Source organism: Prionailurus viverrinus, chromosome C1 (genome assembly GCF_022837055.1).
Source record: "Prionailurus viverrinus isolate Anna chromosome C1, UM_Priviv_1.0, whole genome shotgun sequence".
In the NCBI taxonomy this organism is placed as follows: Eukaryota; Metazoa; Chordata; class Mammalia; order Carnivora; family Felidae; genus Prionailurus; species Prionailurus viverrinus.
The window spans coordinates 186,450,297-186,474,687 of record NC_062568.1 but is presented as its reverse complement, the minus strand read 5'-3'; the positions used below and the strand labels follow the sequence as shown (position 1 = coordinate 186,474,687).

The window sequence follows — 24,391 nt, the reverse complement described above, 5'->3', positions numbered from 1 at the left end:
GTCTCAGAATGAATTCCAGAATCTTTTCCCCGCTGTCGTGGACTGAATGTGTACCTCCCCCAATTCACATATTGAAGCTCTAACACCTAACATGATGGTATTTGGAGGGACCTTTAGGAAGTAATGAGTTAGATGAGGTCGGGAGGGACCTTTAGGAAGTAATGAGTTAGATGAGGTCGCGAGGGTAGAGTCTTCACGATGAGATTAGTGCTCTTATAAGAGGAAGAGATCTTTCCCCCCTCGCAAGTGAGGACATAGTCTGAAAGCGGCCATCTGCAAGTCAGGAAGATTCCTCAGCAGAAACCAAATTGGCCAGCACCTAGATCTTGGACTTCCTAGCCTCCAGAACTTTGAGAAAATAAGTTTCCATTGTTTAAGCCAGTTTATGGTTTTTAATGGCAGCCTGAGCAGACTAACACACCCAGAAAGGTCTAGATTATCTGGTGTCTGCTTTTCCCTCTGACCTCATCTCTTCATTCACTCTGTTTTAGACCCAGTCTCCCTTGCTTCTGCAAACCTGCCAAGCACGCTCAGACGTCAAGGCCTTGACACTTCACTTGGTATGAATGGGTGAACTTTGCAGGAAAAGGGGTACTCGTAACTCCCCAGAACTTACAAGGAATGTTTTGCGTATGTGCAGTTTCTCATGGATAGGACTTGTAGCTTTTATCAGATTCTTAACCTGAACACCAGCAGCTCTGCCCCCCAAACAATAAAGTGCTCTGATCGCTCCCCCTCTGATCCCCCCCTGCACTGCTGCTGCTTAACCATCTAAACAGACCTGGTGCTGTCTTCACTCCTTTGGTTTTAAACCATGACCGTCTCCCCACTCCCCAGAGGGCGGCCAGCATATCAAGCCTCTCACACCCCGGCTTCAACTTCCCTGTCAAGCTCTATTTCCTGTTCCCAGTGTTCTCTGGACACAGCTTGCACCTGCTGACTTCTTTGCCTTTGTACTTGCAATTCCTTCGGTCCAGGACACCTTCCCACCCCATTTCTGTCTGGTGAGCTTCCACTTCAACTTCCAGGGCCCTGTCCAGAAGGCAGCTCTTACAGCCGGCTTTCTCACTCGGCCACCAGCCAGCCAGCCAGCCGGCCACACTTCCTCTGTACTGCTGTGTGCTCAGTCTCCCCTCTGCAGGAAGGAGGTGGACAACAGGGCGCTGTTTATGTGAGTGTGTGTGAGGGGTATTGTGAGAACGTGTCCTCAGGTGTGTGAGGGCAGAGGCTCTGCCTCCTAAAACCCTGGGATCCCAGAGCTGAACGAACAAACAAATTCCTCCTCCTTGTCCTCAGCGCACAGAGCCCCACCTTCTCTATTATCCTTTAAGGCAGAAAGACAGAACTCTAATACAATTTATTGGTTTTCTTTGATTGCCTCTGGTCCGGCTCTGGAAGGGCTCTCCAGGTTCTTCTGGCCTTGTTTCCGGGCTGCCGCTGCTGCAGCTTTTAAGGCCCTCTTTTGCTTCTTCAGCTTCTGTACCTCCTGGAAAACCTGGGGATGAAAGGGAGCAGGAAGAGACTGTAACCCTATGCAAAACCTCAGACTTGGAGCAGCTGGGGTGAGAACGGACTCCCCCGGATGGTCACATCAGCCTTTCTCCACGGGGCTGACAGCCTGGGAGCCTCCTCAAGGCTTTGGGGCCAGTTCCATGCCTCGGTCAGAAACAGACTACCCTCCCTTCTGATCTCTCCACCACAGTCCCAGAATGGGGCCAACGAAAGCAGCAATTCCGACTCGTACCCGAATGCACAGCGCCTTCTTGGTCGCCCAGCGATGGTGGGCTTTCCGGTGGTATGGAGGAGGGAAGGTGTACTCAATCCCCAGCTCCTTGCAGATCTTTTCAAAGACACTATAGTTGGTCTTACGGAGGTTTTTGAGCATCTTGTTCCTCTGGTCAATGCTCATCAGCAGATAGCGCTTATGGGTTTTGTCCTGCGAGAGAGTTGGTATATTACTTTTAGTGTCCTATTTAAGTGTGAGCCACTATACAGTAACAAGGGATGGTCATTTCATCATCTCATTGAAACCTCCCAACAATCTTATGCAAATGTCAGTGCAACTCTCAGGTAGGTACTGTCATTGTTATTCCCATTTTACAGACGGGGAAATAAAGGCTCAAAGATGTCACCTGATTCATAGGAGGTCCTAGAACTGTGCCAGGCAGGGACCTTGTGTGAGGTCAGGTCTGGAATCCACATCTATGGGTCTTACTCCAAATCTCATGCTCTTTCCCCTATGCCACCTACTCAGCCTCCCCACAGCTCAGCAAAGTGTCAGCTGGGGTGGAGGAGGGAAGGTCTGTGCTCCTCTGTGAGGGCTGCTGTTCACACTCCAAATGAGCAAAACTCTCCTCGCCAAGAAGCAAGATCAACCTGCTCCAGGGAACCCTGAGGTGCCGCCCATGCAGAGCCGGACCACTCTGTATTTATTAAAAATATGGGCAGCTGCCTAAATTACAGTAGCTCTGTGCCCACTGCTGTGCTGAGCTATGGCATCATGGTTAAGGATATGGGCCCTGGAGGGGCACCTGGGTGGCTCAGTTAGTTAAACATCCAACTCTTGAATCTCGGCTCAGGTCACAATCTCAGTTCATGAGATTGTCCCCCCCCCCCCCCCCCCCCCCCCGCCGTGGCAGCGTGGAGTTGCTTGGGATTCTCTCCCCACCCCCCACCCCCCCGCCCTCTCCCGCTCGTGTTCTCTGTCTCAAAAAACACAAATTAAAAAATCAACTTAAAAAAAAAAACAAAAAAACCCAACTACGAGATAATAAACTTGTGTTCTTTGCAAAACAAACAAACAAAAGAAGAATATGGGCCCCAGAGCAAGACCGCCTAGTTTCAAGTCCTAGCACATCATTTCTCAGTGGTGTGCTTTGAGGAATAACTTAATCACCCCATGCCCAGATTACGCCTTTGTAAAATGGGATAGAAAGATGGTTCTAAGGGTTAAATGAACTGATGCACGTGAGGTGCTCTGCACAAGGCCCAATACTTCCTATGACCATGCTGGTGCTTTATTATTTCACCTAGTCCTTGCAATCCCATCAGCAGGTACTACTACGCTCCCCACTTTACAGACAGGAGAACTGAGGCTTGGGCATGTAAAGTAACTTCCCCAAAGTCACACATCTGGTTAGCGGAAATGGCAAAGCTGAGATTTGAACCGAGTGCCAACCTGACTCCCTTCCTGCATTCTAGAAATCCTGAGCACCCACTATGTGCCAGACGCTGCGGTCATGCCCTGAAGTCTGCATTCTTGACCATTGGTGACACTCAGCACAGCACCGTAAGGCTCCCATTTTTCCACTGGCGGCAGGAGGGGAATGTTTTTTCCACCGCAGCTGAGGGCCGGGCACCCTGGCGTTGTGGCCATCTGGCTTCTCAAGTTGCTTCTCTGGACCCAGAGCCCTTCACCTCTCAGACTCCTCTCCCCCGGCTGCTGGCGTTTAGCTGGGAGCGATGCCCAAGGTTTACCTTTCGGTGTTTCTGCCTGTGTTCTTCATAATTGCGGATCTTGACGGTCAAAGCAACAACTGAAACCACAAACCACAGAGGATGAGAGCTGGCACAGAGGAAGGAAGGGCCCGGGCCGGGGTTATGTTTTAAGACCTCAAGGAATAACAATCACCAGTGCTCTTGTGTAGCTCTCTACAACTCCCAGAGCACTCTGAATTTCAAGATCTCAAAAGACTTTGGACTCTCTTTCCTTCAGAAAGCAAAGTCTAAGGAAGGCAAGTTCCTTAATCTTATGAACGTATCATCCCCAAACCATAGCACATAGCATTCTTAATGGTAAAACTTTAGAGCGTTCCTGTTGAATTCAGGAATCAGTCTACCGTCCATGCTATCGTTGTTAATCATTCAATGCTGCACTGGTGGTCCTACCCAATGTAGTAAGACTAGATTCCCAAACCATCAAGGGTCTACTCCTTGCCTCTGCCCTTCCAGTGGCTACCTTTCTGTTTTTTGACTAGTGAGTTTTCAAATTCTTTTAATGTTTATTTATTTTTTGAGAGAGAGAGACAGAGTGCGAGCAGGGGAGGGGCAGAGAAAGAGAGAGGGAGACACAGAATCCGAAGCAGGCTCCAGGCTCTGAGCTGTCAGCACAGAGCCTGACGCGGGGATCGAACCCACAAACTGTGAGATCATGATCTGAGCCGAAGTCGGACGCTTAACCGACTGAGCCACACAGGCACCCCTCACTAGTGAGTTTTCAGAATTACCAGCTCTCACTCATCTCCTAAACTCTTGCAATATCCTTCCTTAGGTAGCCTCATATTTGATCCCTGCCTTTATTGCAAAGACGGGGGCAAAGGCAGAAGCGGAAGGTGGCCCCAAGGAGATGCTGTCAGTACAGCAGGCCCTTCCTGGACACACAATAAGTTCTGGCAGCACTGTGGAGTGAGGTGGAATCTTGGCCCTGACCACTTGCCCCTTTACACCACCTTAGCTGCAGAGTAGAGGGAGACACAGAGACAAGCTTTGGTTCCTGAGGAAACTCTCCCGAGCTCACACAGAGGTATGAGGTGGGATCTGGGCGCCGACTCTAGCATCACAGAGTCCAATTTTCATCACTCTGGGTCCTTCTTGTCTCTCCCTTTATCAAGTCACATCTAATACCTAGTGTACTTGTAGACAAGAGCCCTGGATCAAGTACCAGCTAGCAGACCCCCCTCCCCTTCCCGCCGCTCTCCCACTCCCCAAGGCTCCCCTGACCAACTTCGAGCCTCCAGGGAGCTGGTGTCCTCAGGGTTTGCCACAATCTTCTTCATCAACTGCTCTTGCTTGACTTTTAGCTTCTCCTTCTGTTGAGGATAGAGACAGAGAATCTGTGTGGTCTGCCAGCCCCTAAGAGCTAGCCTTCATACCACACAGGCCCTGGCTACAGTCATAGAACCTAGGCCATCAAGTTCAGCGCCTGGCTTCACTCTGTTCATCAGGGCAAGGCCTTTGGTCAGCACGTAGCTATTCACATCTAGGTGAGTCCGAGGCCAATGGCAGGTGAAATGGCTTGTTGGATGAATGTCTCCAAACCTTGCTCATTCATTCAGGCATTAGATCATTACTGCGTACCTACTGTTTGCCGGGTGCTAGGGATACAGTGAGAGAACAAGACCGTCCCTGCCCTCGAGATGCTCAGTCTGGGGGATGGACGAGTGGTCACAGAATGACACTGGGATAAATACTGTGACTTGAGAAGCCTGGGGTGGTGTTACCACGGTAGGAGGAAGTCCCAAAGGAGAGGACTAGGAGAGGCCGGGGTTTTGCACAGGTCACTTACCTGGTTGGCCATTTCCAAAGACAAGAGTCTTCTTACAACATCGTCAAACCTGTGCGGAAACCAGAGCAATGAGAGACAGGTGTGGGGGGATGGGGAGGAAGGGGAAACGATGCTGTTTCCATTTTAGTTTGAAAAGCAATCACGGTTAAAAAAAATTTTTTTTTTTAATATTTTATTTTTAAGTAATCTCTACATCCAATGTAGATCTCTACGAGATCAAGAGTCTCATGCTCCACCAACTGAGCCAGCCGGGCGCCCCTGAAAATTTCTTTTATAACAAAAGAGTCTCTGTGGAAGCAGGGAGCCATTTCTCGGGGATTAACAGTCAGCATGAATCTGATGTGCTGTGCTGAGAACATGGAATGATGTGATAACTACACAAAATTGGGGCTGTCCGTGTGAGTGTTCCAGGCCCACCACAGGGAGGGCAAAGGGAAGATTTTCATTTCAGCAAAAGGTATGGTTCAATCTGTCTTGAGACATTTCAATTCTATAATCGTTTTCTTCTCATGTCACACAGGACAGCTCCTAGGGCATAGGGCAGGGACTGAGCAGAAGGATCCCGGCTTTGGTGTCTTTCAGCTCCGTCCCTTAGGAGCTGTATGACATAGGACAACTTGGTAATGTATAAAAGGGGGACACTGTTTCTTCCCTCAGAGGGCTTTTTTGAGGATCCAGAGATGAGAGATTTCACAAAGACCCATGAGGTATGTTGCCTCCTTGCTAACTAAACCAGAGTACAAAAAAAGGCAAAAAATTGAGCTCCATGAATGCCATTCTGCCCTGCCACTCACCCTCACCAAGCCTGGGCTTCAAGAGTCCTCTGCCTGATTCTATAACCAAGCTTCAGATACAGTGGGCCAGGCCGGACCAGTCACTGTCTTCCCTTCCTCCTCCTCCTCACTCCTCTTAGGGCACCCTACCTCATCAAAGAGATTTCTTTTTGCTTACTTCTCAATTCCGGGAATGTTCTGGTAGTCTTTGAGCAGCGTGGAAGGGGGCGGGTCATCTTCTTGGCTGCGCTGGACTGTCAAGTGTAGGGATGGAAAACACCAAGAGTCAACTCTCACTGCCCACCCCCTCAGTTCTGGCTTTTGCCACCAACTCCGTGAGGCACCCAGGGTCTCAAGCAAAACACTGGATATCTCTGGGCTCAGCTTCTCCTCTGCAAACGCCGCAGGCAACTGTCTTGATATTTCACGCTGGGAGTAGATTGCCTTTCCTAAGATCCCATACTGTGCCTCCACCTCTTACACCTCTGACTCTGCAGTTATCGAATCCCCTACCAGGATGGGGCCTTTTGTGGACGGACTGAGTTTGACTCCTTTTGAATCCCCGGTCTGGTCCATGGCCTCATGTAGAACAGGTACTTGACAAACGCTTGCTGGCTGACTGCATGAATGAAATAAGGGGATTGAGGAGGGACCCCCTAGCTTTAGGACACCTGACATGTAAGCACAAATCGGAAACCCTCCACCTCAGGCCTCGGTGTGTGTCCTATTCCCTCGGGGATGAGGGAGAGGTACAAGGGTGATAACTTGTCCTCTCCAGTCAGACCCTGCTCTGCCGCTATGTACATAATATTAGTAGCAATAAATGCTAATATAGACTGCATTTATTGCGCTCAGTGCTAAGAATGCTTTTCATGTGTTATCACTGAATCCTAACAACAATCCTCTCGAATAGATAACTTCTACAATCATTTTAGAATGTGACTGGAGGAAGTAACTTGCCCAATATCATGTGCCGAGGAAGAGAGATCTCTTCAGTAAGAGAGATGCAGACTGCCTTGGAACGGGAAACCAAGCCCTCCACCACGGAAGGGTAGACACAAAGTGTCTACCTGGACTCTAGGTAGGCCTGGGTACGCCCAGCACGCCCTCCCCCTGCTAGCTCACTCTCACTCAAACCCAGTCCGAAAGCTCCCGCTCCGGCTCGCCACCCCCACCCCCCACCCGGTCCCGGGCAGGTTTCAGGTTACAGCCTTTTGACAAGGCGGACGTGGGGGTTTTCTGCTCAGGACCTCTGGGCCACCCCCATCGAGTGGTTCTAAGGAGCCATCTCTGTCCCCTTGGCCACCCGGCGTCCCTCCAGACGTCCCTCTCTCCGCGGAAATCCCACCCTAAGAGCTCCTACCTGGTTTCTGGATGGCATATCCGCGAACGGCCGGAAGGATAACACCTGTGCAGAAGAGAGAGAGCCGAGGCCCATCTCCTTAAACAGTCCAGCCTCGACTCCTTTCTGTGGCCCCTGCATTTACCCTTTCTGCAAGGTCTTGGCGCTTCGGCGCCTAGCAGCCGCCCCATTTCTTCCGCACCCCGCGGCCCCACGCCTCTCCCACCTCGTCTTACTTCTTCCCCACCCAATGGCCTTTCTTCCCCATCCTCGTCCCGCGTGTCCCCCATCTCCGCCCAACCCCACCTCCCTGCTCGAGTTGCTTAGGTTCTCAGCTCCTCACCTCCAGGAGCGGAGGGAAGGCCCCACAGGCGGAAGGGAGGCCTGGCGCACGCTCCGCCCGGCAGCCCGCGGACTGGAGCCTGGGCCACTGCCTGGGTCGGAAGCGACCTCAGCGCCCTCCACGCTGTTCTCAGCATGCCGACTTGTGACCCCGCGGGGCCGGCGCCACCGCCGCCGCCGTCCCTTTTGCGGCACGGACCGCGTTACAAGGGCGCCGCCATGCTGGCTCAGGCTCGACCAATGGAGTGCAGTTGCGAGACCGGAGCAGATGAAGACCGAGAGAATGGATGGGAAAGGCAAGACCCGGGGTGCGGCGCGATTGGGTCCAGGGGAGAGGTCCGGTTAGCAGCCGTGCGGGGCTGGGGGCTGGGTGATTGCGGGCCTGGTCAGTGGTGTCCGGTGCTGTATAAATTCTAAGATGCCATTTTCCCCCTTGGGCATCCCGCCCTTAATCCCACTCTATGTACTTGGCCTTGGGCCCCGGTCATTTTGGAGGCTCCCGTGGGGCCTGCCGTAGTCTTCTCCCCCAACCTGGTGTTTCCACCTCCTCTCCTCCTGTATTCCACGACGAGGCCCCCTAAGAACTACTGGGTTCCAGCCTCCTCTCGGGCAGCCTGGTAAGCCTCGTGATGAAGGTCGTTGATTTTGGAATGGGACAGTCCTGGGCTGAAATCATAGCTCAGTTTACTCATCAGTATTTACTCACTGTATGATCCTGTGGGCAAGTCACTCCACCTTTCTGGGCCACGGTGTACTCATTCATCACATGGGAATGGTAATAACAGTATCAGTTTTTTGCATTGTTGGAGGATTACCTGAGGCAGTTGTGTGCCGCTATATAGTAGGCATTTGATAAATATTTGCTGTGTTAATATTGGTGAAATGAGGGGTGTAAGGACAACTACAAATTTAAAAGTAGGGAAAATAAATTTTTGATGACACAAAAATAAAATTTTAATCCTCCCTGGTGCAAAGAGGGAGAAAGCTCTTCTCCCCTTCACTCTGCTTAAAGCATTTACTTTTGAAAACTTGTAATTGCGAATTCTTTCTCTGCCCTTTTGAGGCACTCGTAAATCTTTTTAAAAGCTAAATAAGCCTCTTGCCAGTTTTACAACATGTTTTTCTCAAGGATCTGGGAGCCATCTCTTGAAATGTAATCATTAAGGGAGGCAGTGGCCCTGTCTCCCAGTTTCTGCCTGCCTCTGAGGTGCAAACCTGACTCTTCTCATAAAGATATGAGAAACTTGGTTTTCTTTTGGGTAAAGACAATTAGTAAACTTGCGTGACTACCCCATTTACCAGGAGAATTTAGGATGAACTCTGTGTGACAAAGACAGATGGTGTCATTGAGGACAAGTTACTGTTTATCTTAAGAAAATGTATGCAGTAATCTGTATCCACCTGGCTATATATAAGGGTAAGACTTCTGTCTTTTCAAGCTCTTTAGGGGATTGCTGGTGATGCACATGTGTTTCACATTCTGGTTTAATGTTCGTTCAATAATAAAACAGATTTCTTTTTCTTCTACCCTTGTGGAGAGGTTTTCTAGGTTGGCAGGATATATATATATATTTAATATTTTATATTAAATAAAAAATATATATTTAATATTTAATATATACATATTTAATATTTTATTTTTAAGTAATCTCTACACCCAACATGGGGCTGGAACTCACAACTCTGAGATCAAGAGTCACACATTCCACTGACTGACCCAGCCAGGCAGCCCAGGAGATTTTGTTTTTAATTATATTTTTCCAACAGGGATTGGTCTTTTCTGAAGTGTATTCCCCATATCCCATAGCATTTTGTGACCCCTCACCCCCACCCTCACAAGATAACTCTGGCCACTGTGCCCTAATGGCCAGTTTTCAAGTCTCCACCACTAGCATGGGAGCCCTTTGAGGGTGGACTGAGCCAAATCATTTTTGAATCCCTGCTGCCAGCACAGGACCTAAATGCTACATGTGGGCTGGTGGAATTAATGAGCGAAGGAAAGAATACACAAACGAACAGTTCTGATAAGTACCCCCATCACTGCTAGGGCCCTGAAAAGAAAAAGAACAGAGACTCATGCACACTCAAGAGTTTCTCGAAACCAAAACAAACCAAACCTTGAACCGGTTTAAGAGACTAAAATTACAGGAATTAAACACAGAAGGCTAGTGGGCAGGGTTGGATGAAGCATTCTCTGGCCACTAAAGTGAGAGGCAGGGTCAGCCCATGGGGCCTGGGAGGTGGAGGAAGGATGCTGGGGACCAGAGATAGGGAGATACTGGTAGTCTTCCTGCCCTTCTGGGACGAGATGATTTTTTCATGATGGGCTTACTGATATTCTCCTCTCCTCTGGATGGCCCAGGCCTTTCAAGAGGCAGGCCTGGGCGGGGGTCCCAGGAAGCGCTAGATGCCCCCCAGCCCCTCCACCCCATGGACCTGGAGCCCTTGCAGGAGGGGGAAGTCAAGCAGTGGCCCAAAGACACAATCATCCTCCTGGTTTGGGACGAGGGGCTCTGGGGTCCCCAGGGGGCTGTTCTGGAACCAGAGGTTCTCATAAAACTTGGGGCTGGGAGTAAGGCCCCCTAGGAGGGGCTGAGTAGAGTCACAGCGGAGGTAGTGCCCTGGACCTGGGCCTGTGGGGCTGCCCAGCACCTGCCCATAAAAGACCTGGTCATTGGTGCTAGACGGGGGCTGGGGCTGGGTGGAAGGTGTTCTTGGGTCCCCCTGGAGCACATAGGCCTGGACCAGGGTGGGGAGGCCACAGGTCCCTGAGCTGTCGTTGGACTCCCAGGGCCCCGGCTTCTTCTCTTCTTCTTCCAGTACTGTGATCTTGGTGATGGGTGGCATGCCGGGGTCCCGAAGGCTGGGCAGCTGGAAGGCCTCCTGGACACAAGGACGTGGGGTGAGGGCAAGATTTATCTCGTAGTCATCCCAGCCACTGTGCCTTCCTGCGGTGGGCCAGTTGTGGGGATATTCCTGCTGCTCTCTGCTGGAGCCCAAAGGGTGACACTTGCAAAGCATCTCATACATTCCTGACGCGTTCTATGGGCTTCAGACTTAGCTCGGTGCATGTCCCCAATGATTCTGTGTGAGATTCACCTCAATTCACAGTGAGATGTCTGAGGCTTTGAAATGGGTAGAACTGGGATGCAAACTCGGATCTGCTCTACTCCAGAGGGAGGGCACCTTGCTAGGAAGTGATGGGAAGGCCTGAGGACTCATCCTTGGGGGAGGTTCCTTTCACTTTGAGCCTGGGCCAGCGCCCCCGGCCCCATTTCCCTCTCCCATGGGGGTTCTTACCTCAACCATGATGGTGGGCACCCAGGAGCCCAGGCTGCTGTGGGCTGGGTCTGGGACACTTGGCCAGAGGGGATTCTTCCTGCTGGAGAAGAAGGCAGGTGAAGGCTGGGTCAGGCATGCCCCCTCCCATCTTGCCATCCTTTCTCCCACCCGCTCTAGCAGTTGAAGGCTCCCTAGTACAGAGAGAAGGTGGTGCAGGGCTAGACCCAGGCATGGGCCCTGAGGCCTGGGAAGGCAAGGAGGGACCTGGACCGTCCCGCTCCAGCCTGCAGTTCCCTGTGGGGAGGGGTAGGTAGGTGTTAGGTGTCTTGAGAGGACTCACCTGGGTCTGCAGCAGAACCGGGAAGCCCCACAGAGACAGATGAGCAAGACCAGGAGGCCAAAGAGGCCCAGGAGGATATGCAGCTCAGACTCCTCTGGGGTGAGGGGAAAGCCAGAAGAGATTAGAGTGCATGCAAGTGGGGCTGGGCCTCTTTCCTCAGATTGGGCTCTGAGAGCAGGAATGGGCCTCCTCCCTCAGCCTGGGCTTCATGGGTTGGGCTCAGTCTCCTCCCTCAGACTAGCAGATCCAGGCAGGGCCTCAAAATGAGAGATCCGTTGGGTGATGAACCTTCCCAACAGCCTTGGCTGGCCAGCCCCCTGCTCTCCTTACCTAGGGCCAAAGTCATCAGGGTAAGGCTTGTACTATTGGTGGCCCCGGCCTTGCTGGAAGCCATGAGGCATACGTGGTACAAGCTGGCAGGTTCCAGGCCGTGGAGGACCAAGCCATGGGAGGAGGCATTCAGGGTGGTGACTGGGAGTAGAAGAGAATGGTCAGCCTGGGCCCAGATGCCGAGGCTCCCTCCAAGGCTGCTGGGCGTCCCCTCCCAGGCCTTCTGGGACTGTGAGGTACTGAGCAGAGACTCACAGAAGGACTGGTCCTGAGCGTTGGTCCAGAAGATGGTGTAGTGGGTCAGGGGGCTCTTCCCCAGCTCAGGGGCCTGGGGCTCCCACTCCAGCTGGGCCCAGGTCTTGCCGATGTGCTTTAGATGCAGCTCTGGGGTGTGGGAGGGGGCTGCCAGAAGAGAGAGAGGTGCAGGGGCTGACAGGGAGCAGGGAAGAGTGGAGAGCCTAGCTGGACATCTTGTGGCTCCCCAGAGCCCAGAACTGAGCCACACTATGGCGGGGAGTGGGAGAAGAGAGTCCAAGGGGACCCATGCCCAAGCCTCATGTTGCCAGCACCTTTGACTGAATTCCACAGACTGCTGATAAGTGGCTAAGTCAGGATTTGCACTTGGTTCTCTGACTCCAAAGCCTTGCCTCCTAATTTCTGCCAGGCTTGATTTTGTTGGGCTCACTATCTGATTTCTGCCACTCGCTCTCTGACTTTATGGCGGGCCTTCTCTCTAATTTCTGCCACACAGGACGCTTGATTTCTTTCAGGAAAACTGGTTGATTTTTGCCAGACTCGCTTCGTGAATTCTGCCCAACTCACTCCCCAGTTTCTGTCACCCCACCACCTGACTTCTGTCCGGCTGCAGGGGTTTACTGTAAGCCAGGGGTCATCTTAGGGTTGGGAGAGGGTCTCCTGTGGGTCAGAGGTGGGGGAGGAAGGAAATGTTCCCTCATAGTCCTGATTGTGGGGCCCCAGGCAGGCGTCGAGAGGGGAGGATTCTGGGAGGAGCCTGGTGGCTGACGCACCCATCTCTTGGGAGTAGGCATAGATGTGCTGGGAGGGTCCCACGGTGTCCTGGTATAGAGGGGTCACGGTGATCTCGTAGAGCTGAAAGGGCCTGATGTTCTCTGTGGAGAGAAAATGGGGCAGGCCCCCTGGTGAGGGGCTAACCTCTGCAGATGATCAGGAGCTAACCTCAGACCTCCAGTGGGGAATAACCCAGGCCTTGTGCTGCAGGGCTAGCCTCGTCTATCTCTTCTTCAGATCATTTGATGGACGTAAGGGCAGAAAAGGAGGAGAGCTAGGAAGGTGGCAGGGCAGGGCTGTGTAAAGGGAGGATCTGGCTAGACTGGGGGAAGAACTCCCTGATTCTGGGGGTATGAGACGAGACTAAGGAGTCAAGAAAGACTGGGGAGTCTGCTTCTTCTGTAGGGGGGTTCAGCCCGCCCCTTGCTTTCTGCCTGACAAACACTGCCTCCTTGCCTCCCAGGTCCCCAGGCCTGCCTCACCCTGCAGCAGGGTCCCGGAAATGTTCCCGTTGTGTTCCATCTTCCAGGTCATATTGCTGCTGCTGGGGCTGGGGGGACCCAGGCCCCACGCAATCACATAGCCCCGAGGCCGAGGGCTGGGGGGCTCCCAGCCCACCCAGAGGCTGTGGGGATCTCGAGCTGTGGTGTGGAGCCTGGCCAGGGGCGGGCCTGGAGACAGGGTAGGAGGTGAGAGAGCAAAAGCAAGAAGAATGCAGGTCCCAGAGCCAGAAGCCTGGGTTCAAATCCTGGCTTTGTTACTTACAAGCCGGATGGCCTTGAGTAAGTCAACATCAGGACCTCAGTTTGCTCCTCTGTGAGGGTCCTGGCGCAGATCAAATGAGATGATGCCTAGAACGAGCCTGGCACAGTGCCTCGTGCCGAGGAGTGTCTGACAGGGATCAGTGCTAACGCTGTGTAGTTCATGGTCTGTGCGGCTATGGGCCTTGGTATGTGTGAATTTACTGAGTCCGCTAAGCGTCCTAGGAGGGAGGCGCTACCCTGGCCCCAATTTATCAAGGAGAAAACTGAGACAGGTTAAGTAATTTGCCTAAGGTCATGCGGCTCGTAAGTTGGAGTACGAGCTCTTGTTATCGCTGGTGTCACCTTGTGAGGACCCATGTTCAGGGGAACCTGGGGGTGGTGGTGGCCGATCCACTGAGAATGAGCAATTAACTCAGGGACCGTGTTCCAGCCGGAAAAATGTAGGGCTTTCTTCCTATCTTCTTTGGCAGAATGGACTGTGTGTGTGTGCGTGTATGCGCGCATGCACGCACGTGCATACACGCACACGCGAATGCGTGTCTATGAGCGTCTGCACTTGTGACCATGTGAGTGAATGTGAGCCTGTGTGGTACCACCACCAGCTTAACTTGGTTCTGGCTGATGATAACGAGAGTAGCTAACACATACTGAGCGGGAACGTGGTGCCAGGCACATGTCTTAATGGATGTGACCTTCACGGCAGGGCTTTGAGGTAGGCACTGGATTGTCCCCCTTTGCTAGGTGAGTAAACCGAGGCCAGGGGTCACTTGCCTGGGTCATACTGTTAGCAAGTGACGGGACTAGTTGTGAACCCAGGCAGTCTAGCCTCTGAACATTACGTGCTCACCCACTACACTCTACTAGCCGCCAGCGCCCTTTACCTCTGCTCTCCAGGAAGACCACTGGGGTGGGATGAGAGGTCCCCGCTGTGTTATAGGCCACAAGGACCACCTCCCGGGCTTCCGAGGGCAAGTGGAAGGTGCAGCTTAGCTCCGTGGTGTTGCAGAGGGCTGGGACTGCCCCAGTCTGGCCTGGTGGTCTGACCAGGTACCCTTGGATCTGCCCGCTGTATTTGTCCAAGGGCACTGGCTGCGGTGGACACAGGAAGAAGAAGATAAGGGGTGGGGGCGCACAGCTCATCTTGAGTAGGGAACGGCTTCTAGATGGGGTGGGTGGGTCATAGGAACTGAGCCCCCACAGGCTGGGAGCCAACCTTCCTCCCTCCCTTCCTTCTTCCCTGTTCCCCATGCCAGGTCCTAGGAGGGAGGAAAGGAAGGAGCAGGTTGGCACTTAACCATTCCCTGAGCTGACTCTTTGCCATAGGTGAGTCCTACATTGTAGTCTCTCCAGAAGGGTGCTACCCAGCTTCCTAGGTGCATGCAAAGTGCATGCAAATCACATACAAATGCATCCAAACCTCCCAGAACTGTTGGAGTCCTGAGCCCCAGCCCACAGGGATCTGTCTGGGTTGGGAGAAGTCTCAGGGGTGGAGGGATGGCCTTCAGAAGGGGTCACCTTCCAGAACAGCTGCACATCCACAGTCCTGGGGTCCAGCTGCCTCTGCCGCCACCATGTGTCCAATCTGACGATGGGGGCTGGGGACGGAGCAGGAAGAGGGGCTCAGGGAGGGCCCTGAAGGCTGGACTTTGTCCTGATGGCTGCTCCTGGCCCCTCCCCACCCACTTACCCTGTTGTGCGGTGGTCAGTATCAGGCTAGGGCTCCAGTCGCTCCACTGGCCAGGCAGGGGCCAGCGGACGCAGCGCATTTGCAGGGCGTAGGCTGTGGACGGGAGGAGCCCACAGAGCTCATACTGGAGGGTCTCAGGGAGCAGGGGGCCCACCTGGTGGGATGGCCGTGGCTCTGAGCCTGGATCCTTGTGCCCTTCAGGCCCAGCTCAGCCACCCTCCCCTCAGCCACCCCCCCTCCAGGCTCTTGAGGTTGCCTTCCACCTCACCAGGGCCCAGCTGGCTTCTCCGAGCTGTGGCTGGTGGCGCAGCTCGCATTTCTGTTCTATGTAGAGGCTCGGCTTCCATAGCTCCCAGCGCAACAGCAGGCAGCCTGGCTGGGGTGGGGCCACCTCAGGGCTGGGGGCCAGGGCCCACAGTGTGGGGGGCTCCAGCTTCACTGTAAGGAGGAGGGGTTGTCAGAAACCTTCCCTGCCCCATCCTATAGGGCTCTGCCTTATTCCTGCTTCTCTCTTTGCCTGTTGTTCCGTTTTCTGCCCTGGGGTCTCCACCCCTGGGGTCTCTGTCAGCCTGCTTCTTTTTTTCTCCGTCTCTCTGTGTCTCTTCATCTCCATGTCATCATGTTTCTGGAGGTCTGTCTGTATATATGTGTCTGTCTCTCCCTAGGTCTCTGTCTCATCCTTCTGCCCCAGGGCCTTTGCACTCGTCATTCCCTCTGCCTGGAGATCTTACCCTTCAGATATCCAGCAGCCTGCTCCCTCATTTCCTTCAAGGATCTTCTCAAATGTCACCTTCTTAGTGAGGCCACCCCTGACCACCTTACTGAAAGAGCAATTGTTCCCCCCCCCCCCCGGCTTTCCCCACCTCCCCCTCTGTGTTAACTCCCTCCTCATACTTCTGGTTGCCTGACATTCTATTTTATTTATTTTGCCCACTAGAACGTAACATTCCAAGGGCAGGACTTCTGATATTTCGTTCAGGTCTCCAGCACCTAGAACAACTTCTGCCTAGCGTGCCGTGGGCACTTCAAGAAGCTTGCTGAAAGAACGTGTCTCCCTGCCTCGGTGTTTCTCCCACGTCTGTGTGTCTGTGTCTCCATCCGTAGCTCTGGCCCCATCTGCATTCCACTTCGTCTCCGTCTCTCTCGTCTGCCTCTATCTCTAGGCCATCCGGGATCTCCTTGTCTGTCACTGGGTCTGGGAGTCCCTCTCTGTGCCTCTGTGGATCTGCCCATTGTGGGGGCCTTTCCCCTCCCCCACACCCGGCGTCACCCACCGACATCCATGGGAACGAGGCACAGCTGTGGCGACTTTCCAGTCCCTAGTGCGTTCTCTGCCTGCACCCAGATGCCCATGTGCCGGTACAACTTCAGGTATTTGCGTGGGATAGAGCAGTGGCTGTCTCCGTCCTTAGGCACACAGTCAAGGATGGAGTCCTCTTGGGTCTGGCAGTTGTCCCGGCTCCTGCCAATAGGCCAGGCTTGGGTGTCTAGCAGAAGAAGAAAGCGAGGCTCCCTTCTCCCTCCCGTGTTTGCCTCTGGCTCCCCCATCCCCACTCCCGCCCATGCCCCACCCCAGGACCCAGAGGAACGGGGCCAGAGACCCCTCCTTACTTGAAGCTCTTGAGGGTGAAGTTGGTGGGCAGGTGGTTGTGGGGTCCTGGCTCCCACTGACAGACGAGGCTGTTAGTTGTGAGGTTCATGAGGCAGGACAGGTTGTGGGGCGCGGCGGGAGGGTCTGCACGAAGGGTGGGGAGATTGAGGGCTTGGAGTAGGGCCACTCCGAAAGCTCTGACTGGAATCAGTTATTTTCGTTTCCTTGCTCGGGGTTGTTCCCTCTGGGGTCACCTTGTCTACTCGCTCGCCTCCTTCAGGGTGACCCTGGAGGGGCATCCCTGGGGCAAGTCAAATTATAGGCATGTACAGGGCAGGCATCACAGAGCCTCCGACCCCTTCAGCTCGGCCCCCTTTGACCGTGACAGTGTAGGTCTGGGTTTTCATCCTGGGTTTGCCATTTATTAGCCATTGTGATCTTCATGTCATTTAGCCGCTCTGTGCCTCAGTTTCTTCATCTGTAAAACGGGGCGATGGTGATATGCCTACCCCCTGGGTAGGGCTGAGTGACTCACTATGTACAAAGCGCTCAGGGCAATGCCTGGCACATGGCAGGTGCTGTGTAAGTGTTTGCTCTACTCCTAGCGACTCTTAACAAGGAAACCTGGTCTTAGTTCTTTCCTCATGCACTGGCTTGGCATCGTCCCCTTGCTTCTCAGTTTGAGCAGAGGGCTGAGACTGAGTTGCAGAGAAACTGAGAGCAGGCCCAGATGGTAAAGTGTGTCCTCCCTGGGCACACCCTCCAGTGGCTGGGTAGTTGGGCTTATGTGGCAGCCATATGGAGTAGTGGTTACTACACTCACTTCAGAGCCACGCCGGCTGATATAAATCTCGGCCACATCCTTATTCGCCTGTGCCCCTCACCAAACGAGCCTCAGTTTCCTCATCTGCAAAATGGGGCTAAAGAGCACTCCTCGCTGCCAGGGAAGGTTATCTGATATCATGCCCATAATGTGCTTACTGAGCAAGTGCTCGGTGAATCCTAGCTCTTATTCGTGTTGGCAGGAGGGCACGGAGGCGGAGTGGGTAGACGGCCGTAGGGACTTACGGCCTGCCCACAGCTCAGCCTGGTCCAGGATCTGCACGCTGTTGCCCCAGCGCAGGCAGCAGGAGAGAAGGTCCCGCGGGCGGTTGAGCGGGGGCAGCGTGATGGTGGATTCCTGGCTTCCATCTGCCAGACGCTGCTGCCTCTCTCCGAGCTGAAGCTGTGTTCCCAACTTCCACAGAATCTGTGACTCCGGGCCCAGGTGGCTGCAGTTGGGGCTGATGGTGCAGGAGGCTGTGATGGAGTCCCCCAGGCGGACAGTGGAGGTTGGGAGGCTGATGTGCCCGCATTCCTCCAGGCCTGGGGTGGGAGAGAACGGGCCACGAGTCCCCCCTGTGCCTGGCAGAGCTGGGCCAAAAAGCTAAGTCTTTGGACTCCTAGACTCAGGGCCCTTACCTTCTTGCCTCCCCGCCGAAGTTATGGGGGCCGGAAAGGGGAGAATGTCTATGGGGACGGTGAGGGGTTCTCAGGGGCAAAAAGAGAGAGAGAGAGAGAGAGAATGATGTGTTGATCAATGCTTATCAACTGACTGTACAAGAAAACCACATCCTGGTTTGTAGTGTGGGCTGCTTTCCCTGGTGTAAATATGTCCCACCAAGACTGATTTTCCAGCCACCCGTGTGACATCACTGAATGTGAACTTGCGCCCTTAGGTCTCGCAAGCCAGCTCCAGCACACCGCAGGACAGAGACAGGTCCCCCCTGCAGCGCCCTCCCCAAAGGTGGTGAAAGCGGTGGTTGGAATGATAGGCAGCCCACAGCCCCAGCTCTCCGAATTCAGATCTGATTGTGTTACTGCCTCCGGATCACGGCGCTTCAGCACTGCAGCCGTGCGGTGGGTAAGAGCACGGATGTTGGAACTAGACCGCCTCGGTTCAGAGCTTGGTTCTATTGCCTATTCGTTGTGTGATCCTGGTATGTTACCGAGGCTTTCTGTGCCTCAATTTTCTCATCTGTAAAATGGGGATGCAAAATAGTCCCTACTTTCATGTTGCTCCAAGGATTAGATGTAATGACATGCCAGGCCCCACCAATGTCTTTGCTGCCATGATCGGGGTGAAAACCCAGGTCCTTCTCAGGGCCCTCCTGGCCTTGTCCATGCTACGCCTCCCAGTTCTAGCTCAGACCACCCCCTCTCGTCGGCAGCCACTCTGGCCTTCTTCCTATTCCTTGAAAATGCCACGATCTCTCCAATCTCCAGATCCTTGTACCTGCTGTTCCTTTCTCAGGGGCTCTTTTTTTCCTCTCTCTCACCTGCTTAACATTTAGCATCTTGGGGGAACCAGACCAGGCCCTGATCAACCAGACCAGGCCAAGTGCCCTGAACTTTCCTAAAGCTCTTTTCATCCTTCCTAATTACGGAGCCACGTGGTTAGTTGTTTGTCTGTCTCCCCAGAGATCAGGCCAGAAGTTCCGTGAGGCCAGAGACCTTGGCTGTTTGGCTCACGACTGTATTCCCAGAGCTTAGCATGGAGTAGGCTCTCAGTGAATATTTCTTGTCTAAACAAATAAGGCAGTGCTGCACTTGCCCCCCCCCCCCCCCCCCCATGCCTCCTCTCCTCTGTCATGTGTTCCTGGGCCTGTTTTGCCGATGAGGAGGCTGAGGCCCTAAGAGGAGAAGGGATTCTCCCAGGATCACGAAGCAAGTTCATGACTTTCAACGTGGGGCTCCCATCACTGCACAGACTCAGAATTTCAGACTGGAAGGGACCTCGCAAAACTGTGTACTCCAGAACTTCGTCAGGCACTGCATCCTTTTCAGCAGGGCTGAGGGTGGCCTGCTTTGTATGGCTTGCCAGCGAGGAGTGGGTTTTACATTTTTAAAGGGTGAAAACAGAACAGAAAACAGATAACAGCATGCAGCAGAGACTGTATGTGGCCTCCATAGTCCTATCAAGCAGAGTGCGCTGGCCCCTGCTGCGCAGCCTCCCTGTCAACCCTGGCCTCAGCTTGCATATCCCCAGAGATGGGAAGCTCTCTACCTCTCAAGATGGAGTTTCCATAGTTGGGGAGCTCTGCCTGGGCTTCCCGATTCCAGGATGAATCCTACCTCCCTGTGGCTCCCACCCTGATCTCTTTGTTGCCCACAAAGCCTGCAGGGGACTCAGAGCTTCCTTCTGACAGCCTGGCAGAGATTTGCAGACAAGGCCTGGGTCACCCAGCCCTTTCCAGGCTGACCAGCCCAGGCCCGCTCACCATTCCTCATGGATGGTGGTTTGCCCGCAGAGGTCTGTGCGTGGGAGCCGGCTACCCCACATCTGTGGCCCAGCCTTGGTTCTCTGGGGACCCCAGGAGCAGTGTGGCAGTGCAGGGAAATGATTCCCGCCTCCACCCACTCTGTCTTTCTCGCTGTGACTCCTCTCCCTCCCCACGGCACCCCTATCCCCGGCCACACTCACTTCTGGGGAGCAGCAGGATAATCAGGGCAGCTCTGGTCAGGCTCCAGGTTCCCAGCTCCACCATAGTGCCAACTTGGTGCTCACCTGGAGGCAGAGGGGGATGGTGAAGGTCATGGGCTTCGGAGTAAGAGCTGAGCTTAACCCTTGCTCTGCCACAGTGTGGCTTTGGCCAGGTGACTTGACCTCTCTGAGCCTCAGTTTCTTTGTCTGCAAAATGGAGGTAACAACAGCCTATACTGCAAAGGGCTTTGGGAGGAAGACAAGAAATGGTGCAAGACGAGGGCTTCACATAGTGCCTGGCACGTAGGAAATGACTGTGTGAGTGACTGCCACTGTTGTTATTATATTTGCCTTCCAGGAGAGAGCGGGGACAGAAGCGTCAAGGAATAGCATTCTTCCCCCTTCCCTTTTATCTGAGCTGGGCTTGCACACAGGTAGTTTAATAGGAAGGATCCCAGGAACACTGAGGGGGTGGGGAGAATGATCACAGGTAAGGAGGGAAAGCCGACATAAGGGTGTATCACAGACTTGGGGCTCCCTCCTGCTGGAACCATCCGAGGAGCCGTGTAGAACACACGTCAGAACTATCCACCCAAGGGACAGTTTATCCCTTGAACAGGAGGGAGGATGGGAACATTCATCTACTGACTTCTATCCCGCATCAGTCAAGGGCTGTTCTTTGGGGTGTTAACTTCCTGGCACGTCCAGGTTGCACACGCGTGAGCACTAGGCATGTTCTCCTGAGTGAGCCGTGCCAGAAAGGTTAGAGGCGCCCCTTGGCGGAAAGTGACAATTGCATGGAGTAGCTGAGGCAAGGGGCTGTCAGGTTACACCTGGGGGAGGCTGGCCTCTGTGGCGATGGTGGGAAAGGGAGGACACGGGGGTCCATGCACCCCCGCTTCTGGGCATAGACCTCTGGAGGTTTTCTGGGGCCAGGTGCCCTGAGGTCCTGGCGACAGTGCCTGCCTGTTGGGAGCCTCCAGTTTCTGTTTCTGGAAGTATGCCAAAGGTATTCTGCCATGGCGGGCTTCTAGCCTAACTTTCCATTCTGCTCCCATTGGGGTCTTGGGGCCTGGCACCTGCTTCTTCAGCACTAATTGGCACCCTCGGTGGCAGGTCAGTGGAAATCACTGTCTAGCCTGCGTGTACATATAGGAACACATGCATGTAGGTGGTGTCCCAGCAGACCCCCTGTGCTCAGAAGGGGGAAAGCTTCTCTCCTTTTTTCTCTTCCTCCCAGGCAGGGGTATGAATAAGAACTTCCCAGACACCCAAGGCAGGGGCCTTACCCCAACCCCTGGGCTATTTGTATACGCTTCGGTATCAGGATGCCAAGGGTATGCTTGCCCGGATGCTAGCCCGTAAGTCACTTTTTTGCCAATCAGGAAAAAAGCGCCCCTTCCTCTGGGCAGATGCAGGCTCACACTAAGACCTGGCAACTGAAGAATAGACTGGATTTCAGCTTTTACTTACTCCTTAGCTGGGCAGCTTTGTGCAGTGAGAAACCCGCACCACTGTTCAGAGCACCCTGGTCTACTAATCAGTGGTTGGCAGCTTTCTTACTGCATTATACCAGTTTGATTAGCATCAACCCCCCCGTCTCCCCCCCCCCCCCGCCACTTGTTGGGGAAGATTTAGCCTCCTGGGCCCAGATTTTGGGACACTGGTTTCCATTTCTTTGGGCTTTTGATCATACCCCAGCCCTGCTGCCCTAGCAAGGATCAGCATAAGGCCCAGCCTGTGCCCAGTGAGATACCACTTCATCCCTGTCCTCTGACTCCTGTCCAGAATGGGTAGCCAAACCCCACCCTGAGAGGCCGGGCATCCTCCCCCTGGGTTGCTGCTGAGTGTCGGCATGTCTGACATCAGTCTCTGGTCCCCCACTGCAGCCCTGGGTGACCCCTACCCCAGTTGAGAGTGTTGAGAGTGATCTGGGGCCTGTTGGAGCGTGGTCTCACTCTCTGGGGGCCGGTATGTAGACAAGTGGGGAGTCCGGCTCTGAGTTAGACCAGCCTCCAGCCCCGACTCCGCTACTTACCAGCTTTGTGGCCTTGGACAGGTTACTTCACCTTTCTGAACTTCAGCGTCCCCATCTGTGAAAGGGGGAGAACATCAGCACCCCGTTCTCAGGGCTGTAGTGAGGGTGCCCTGAGATGGTCTGTGATAAAAGCGCTCAGCGCAGAGCCTGCGTAAAAGAAGCCCTCGGGGACCGTCAGTTGTTTTCACGTGCCATGAAGCGGGGCACTGCATCATGGAATCCAGAACCCTCCTGGCCTCCTCTCCCGCTTATAGGCTGTGTGGTCACAGCCCCCCAGGACCGCCACCTTGCTTTCATCCGTGTCACACGGCATGGCTTCAGAGCCCCATTTCTGGGTTCCCTACTTGTGGCTCCTTGGGACCCCAGTCTCGCCTTCTCTCCAGCCATCTGCCCGGTTCTCCCGCTCCGTTCCAGTCGAACCCGCTGCCTCCTGGAGGCACTGCTATCACCCACGTCTTCCTGCTCTCCTCTCCTTTCCCTACACTCAGCCTTCTCCCCTGCTCTCCCTTCCCCAGCTCACACCCTCTCTCTCCTGTTTTGTGTTTACTCTCCTACATGGAGATTCTTTCTGGGGGGAAGGAATCTGGGACTGATTCTTTCTGAGAAAGAAAGAGCCCAGGAGATAAGGACGCTGACCCAGAGACCCCAGCACTCAAGGCTGAGGAGCAAGAGGTCCCCAAAATAGTTTAAGATTCAAGAGGAAAATGTAAGAGATGGGGGAAGGCACAGCAAGACTCTGAGTCAGACAGAGAGAGACCCGGAGCCCAGGCCAGGGAGGGGCTGGGGAGGAAGACAGAAACAGGGGAGACAGGGACGGGCTGAGACACAGGGTCCGAGACAGGGACGCGGAGAGGGATGGCGATCGTGTCCTTCCCCGAGCCCAACTTGACGTCCCCAAAGAAATATTCGGCTATTTATGACTTCCCCGATGCACACCCCCTGCCCCCAAAGAGGAGGCAGCCCTGGTCAAAGACGCTCAGTGTCCAGGGCTCCTGGTTCCCAGGGACCAATCCGAAAGGCCTGCATACGGGCATTTGGCAGAGCTCGGGGGAGAGTGGACCTGGGACTCGTCAAGCCGGAGATGCAGCCCTCCTTGGGGATCCCCTACTCACGCTGGAGCCTGCAGCGGGCACCCGCCTGGAGGACCGCCCTGGAGAACCGTCTCTGCTCTCCTTTTGAGGGCAAGTTCCTGAAAACAGCCGCAGGCCGGCTTCTCTCCCCAGCCCTGTCGTTAATGGCTCAGTCTGTGACAGGCCCGGGAGCTGTGGATTGCAACACCTGCCCGGCCTCCTTCTCTCCCTTGTGCTTTCAGTCGCTGAGGCACAGGAAGGAGCCTGGGAGGGAAGCCGGTGGGGCCGGGCAGCCTTCCTGCCTCGGGGGTCTCAAAGGGGCCGGGGAATGTGGCAACGGTGTCCCTCTCCCCTGCCTCCGGATTTCCTGACCTCAAAGCTCTGAGGCTGGCCAGGGCCCAGGCTTCAACCCGCCTGGGTGCCATTCCTTCCCATGGTCCACTCCTGGGGGAACATCAGTCAGAGACAGACCCTGGCTCGAAGACTCGCTCGGCTCTAAGCCTCTTTGGCTCTAGGCTTGGGGCTCTGATCCTCCCAGTACTCTAGGCGGCAGCTTCCAGGTGACAGGAAATTTTGTGACCCAGCACCTTACTCACAGTGCCCCTCTTTGCTACATTTTCCACCATGGACAGGCGATGGAGAAATGGGGATTCTGGGAACAACATAAGGGGATGAGCTGGTGAGGCTCAGCCTTCATATGCTCACTTGAAATTGGTTTACTCATCGGGGCGCCTGGGTGGCTCAGTCGGTCCGACTCTTCATTTCGGCTAAAGTCATGATCTCACGGTTTGTGAGTTCGAGTCCCACATTGGGCTCTGTGCTCACAGTGCAGAGCCTGCTTGGGATTCTATCTCCCTCTCTCTCTGCCCCTCCCATACTCTCTCTCTCTCTCAATAAATAAAATTTAAAAAAGCTTAAAAAAAAAAAAAGAAATTGGTTTACTCGCAAGGATTCTGCTACCCTGAACATTTTTTGATTGAGTGAAGTAGACTAAATTTAGCGTCTCCCATTGTCTGTATCCATGATTCCCCCGAAACTGTTTACAAATAATTTTCT

General features: G+C 54.0%; 2 protein-coding genes across 5 annotated transcripts; both read right to left on the bottom strand.

Annotated features, from left to right (window-relative positions):
- Window positions 1-1,338: 1,338 nt before the first annotated feature.
- On the bottom strand, window positions 1,339-7,993 carry MRPS15 (mitochondrial ribosomal protein S15). Its single transcript, XM_047873433.1, has 8 exons — window positions 7,743-7,993; window positions 7,421-7,465; window positions 6,236-6,311; window positions 5,285-5,333; window positions 4,724-4,808; window positions 3,478-3,536; window positions 1,745-1,936; window positions 1,339-1,495 (listed from the first exon to the last, which is right to left on the bottom strand). The coding sequence occupies exons 1-8, from the start codon at window positions 7,876-7,878 to the stop codon at window positions 1,358-1,360; spliced, it is 780 nt and encodes a 259-aa protein (XP_047729389.1). The 5' UTR covers window positions 7,879-7,993; the 3' UTR covers window positions 1,339-1,357.
- A 1,827-nt stretch (window positions 7,994-9,820) lies between these two features.
- CSF3R (colony stimulating factor 3 receptor) lies at window positions 9,821-23,533 on the bottom strand. Of its 4 annotated transcripts, none has more exons than XM_047873372.1 (18): window positions 23,378-23,533; window positions 22,266-22,320; window positions 20,228-20,311; window positions 18,226-18,294; window positions 17,833-18,129; window positions 16,785-16,908; window positions 16,448-16,635; window positions 15,442-15,611; window positions 15,174-15,327; window positions 15,002-15,081; window positions 14,368-14,575; window positions 13,205-13,393; window positions 12,722-12,823; window positions 11,949-12,095; window positions 11,694-11,834; window positions 11,364-11,457; window positions 11,042-11,123; window positions 9,821-10,624 (listed from the first exon to the last, which is right to left on the bottom strand). In XM_047873372.1, exons 3-18 carry the CDS (start codon window positions 20,289-20,291, stop codon window positions 10,145-10,147), a joined length of 2,589 nt encoding a protein of 862 aa, XP_047729328.1. In that variant the 5' UTR covers window positions 20,292-20,311; window positions 22,266-22,320; window positions 23,378-23,533; the 3' UTR covers window positions 9,821-10,144. The 4 variants fall into 4 exon arrangements, with proteins under 4 accessions (XP_047729328.1, XP_047729329.1, XP_047729330.1 ...); XM_047873373.1 differs by having other exon boundaries at window positions 11,042-11,120; XM_047873374.1 differs by lacking the exon at window positions 18,226-18,294 and having other exon boundaries at window positions 23,378-23,532.
- Window positions 23,534-24,391: the final 858 nt, after the last annotated feature.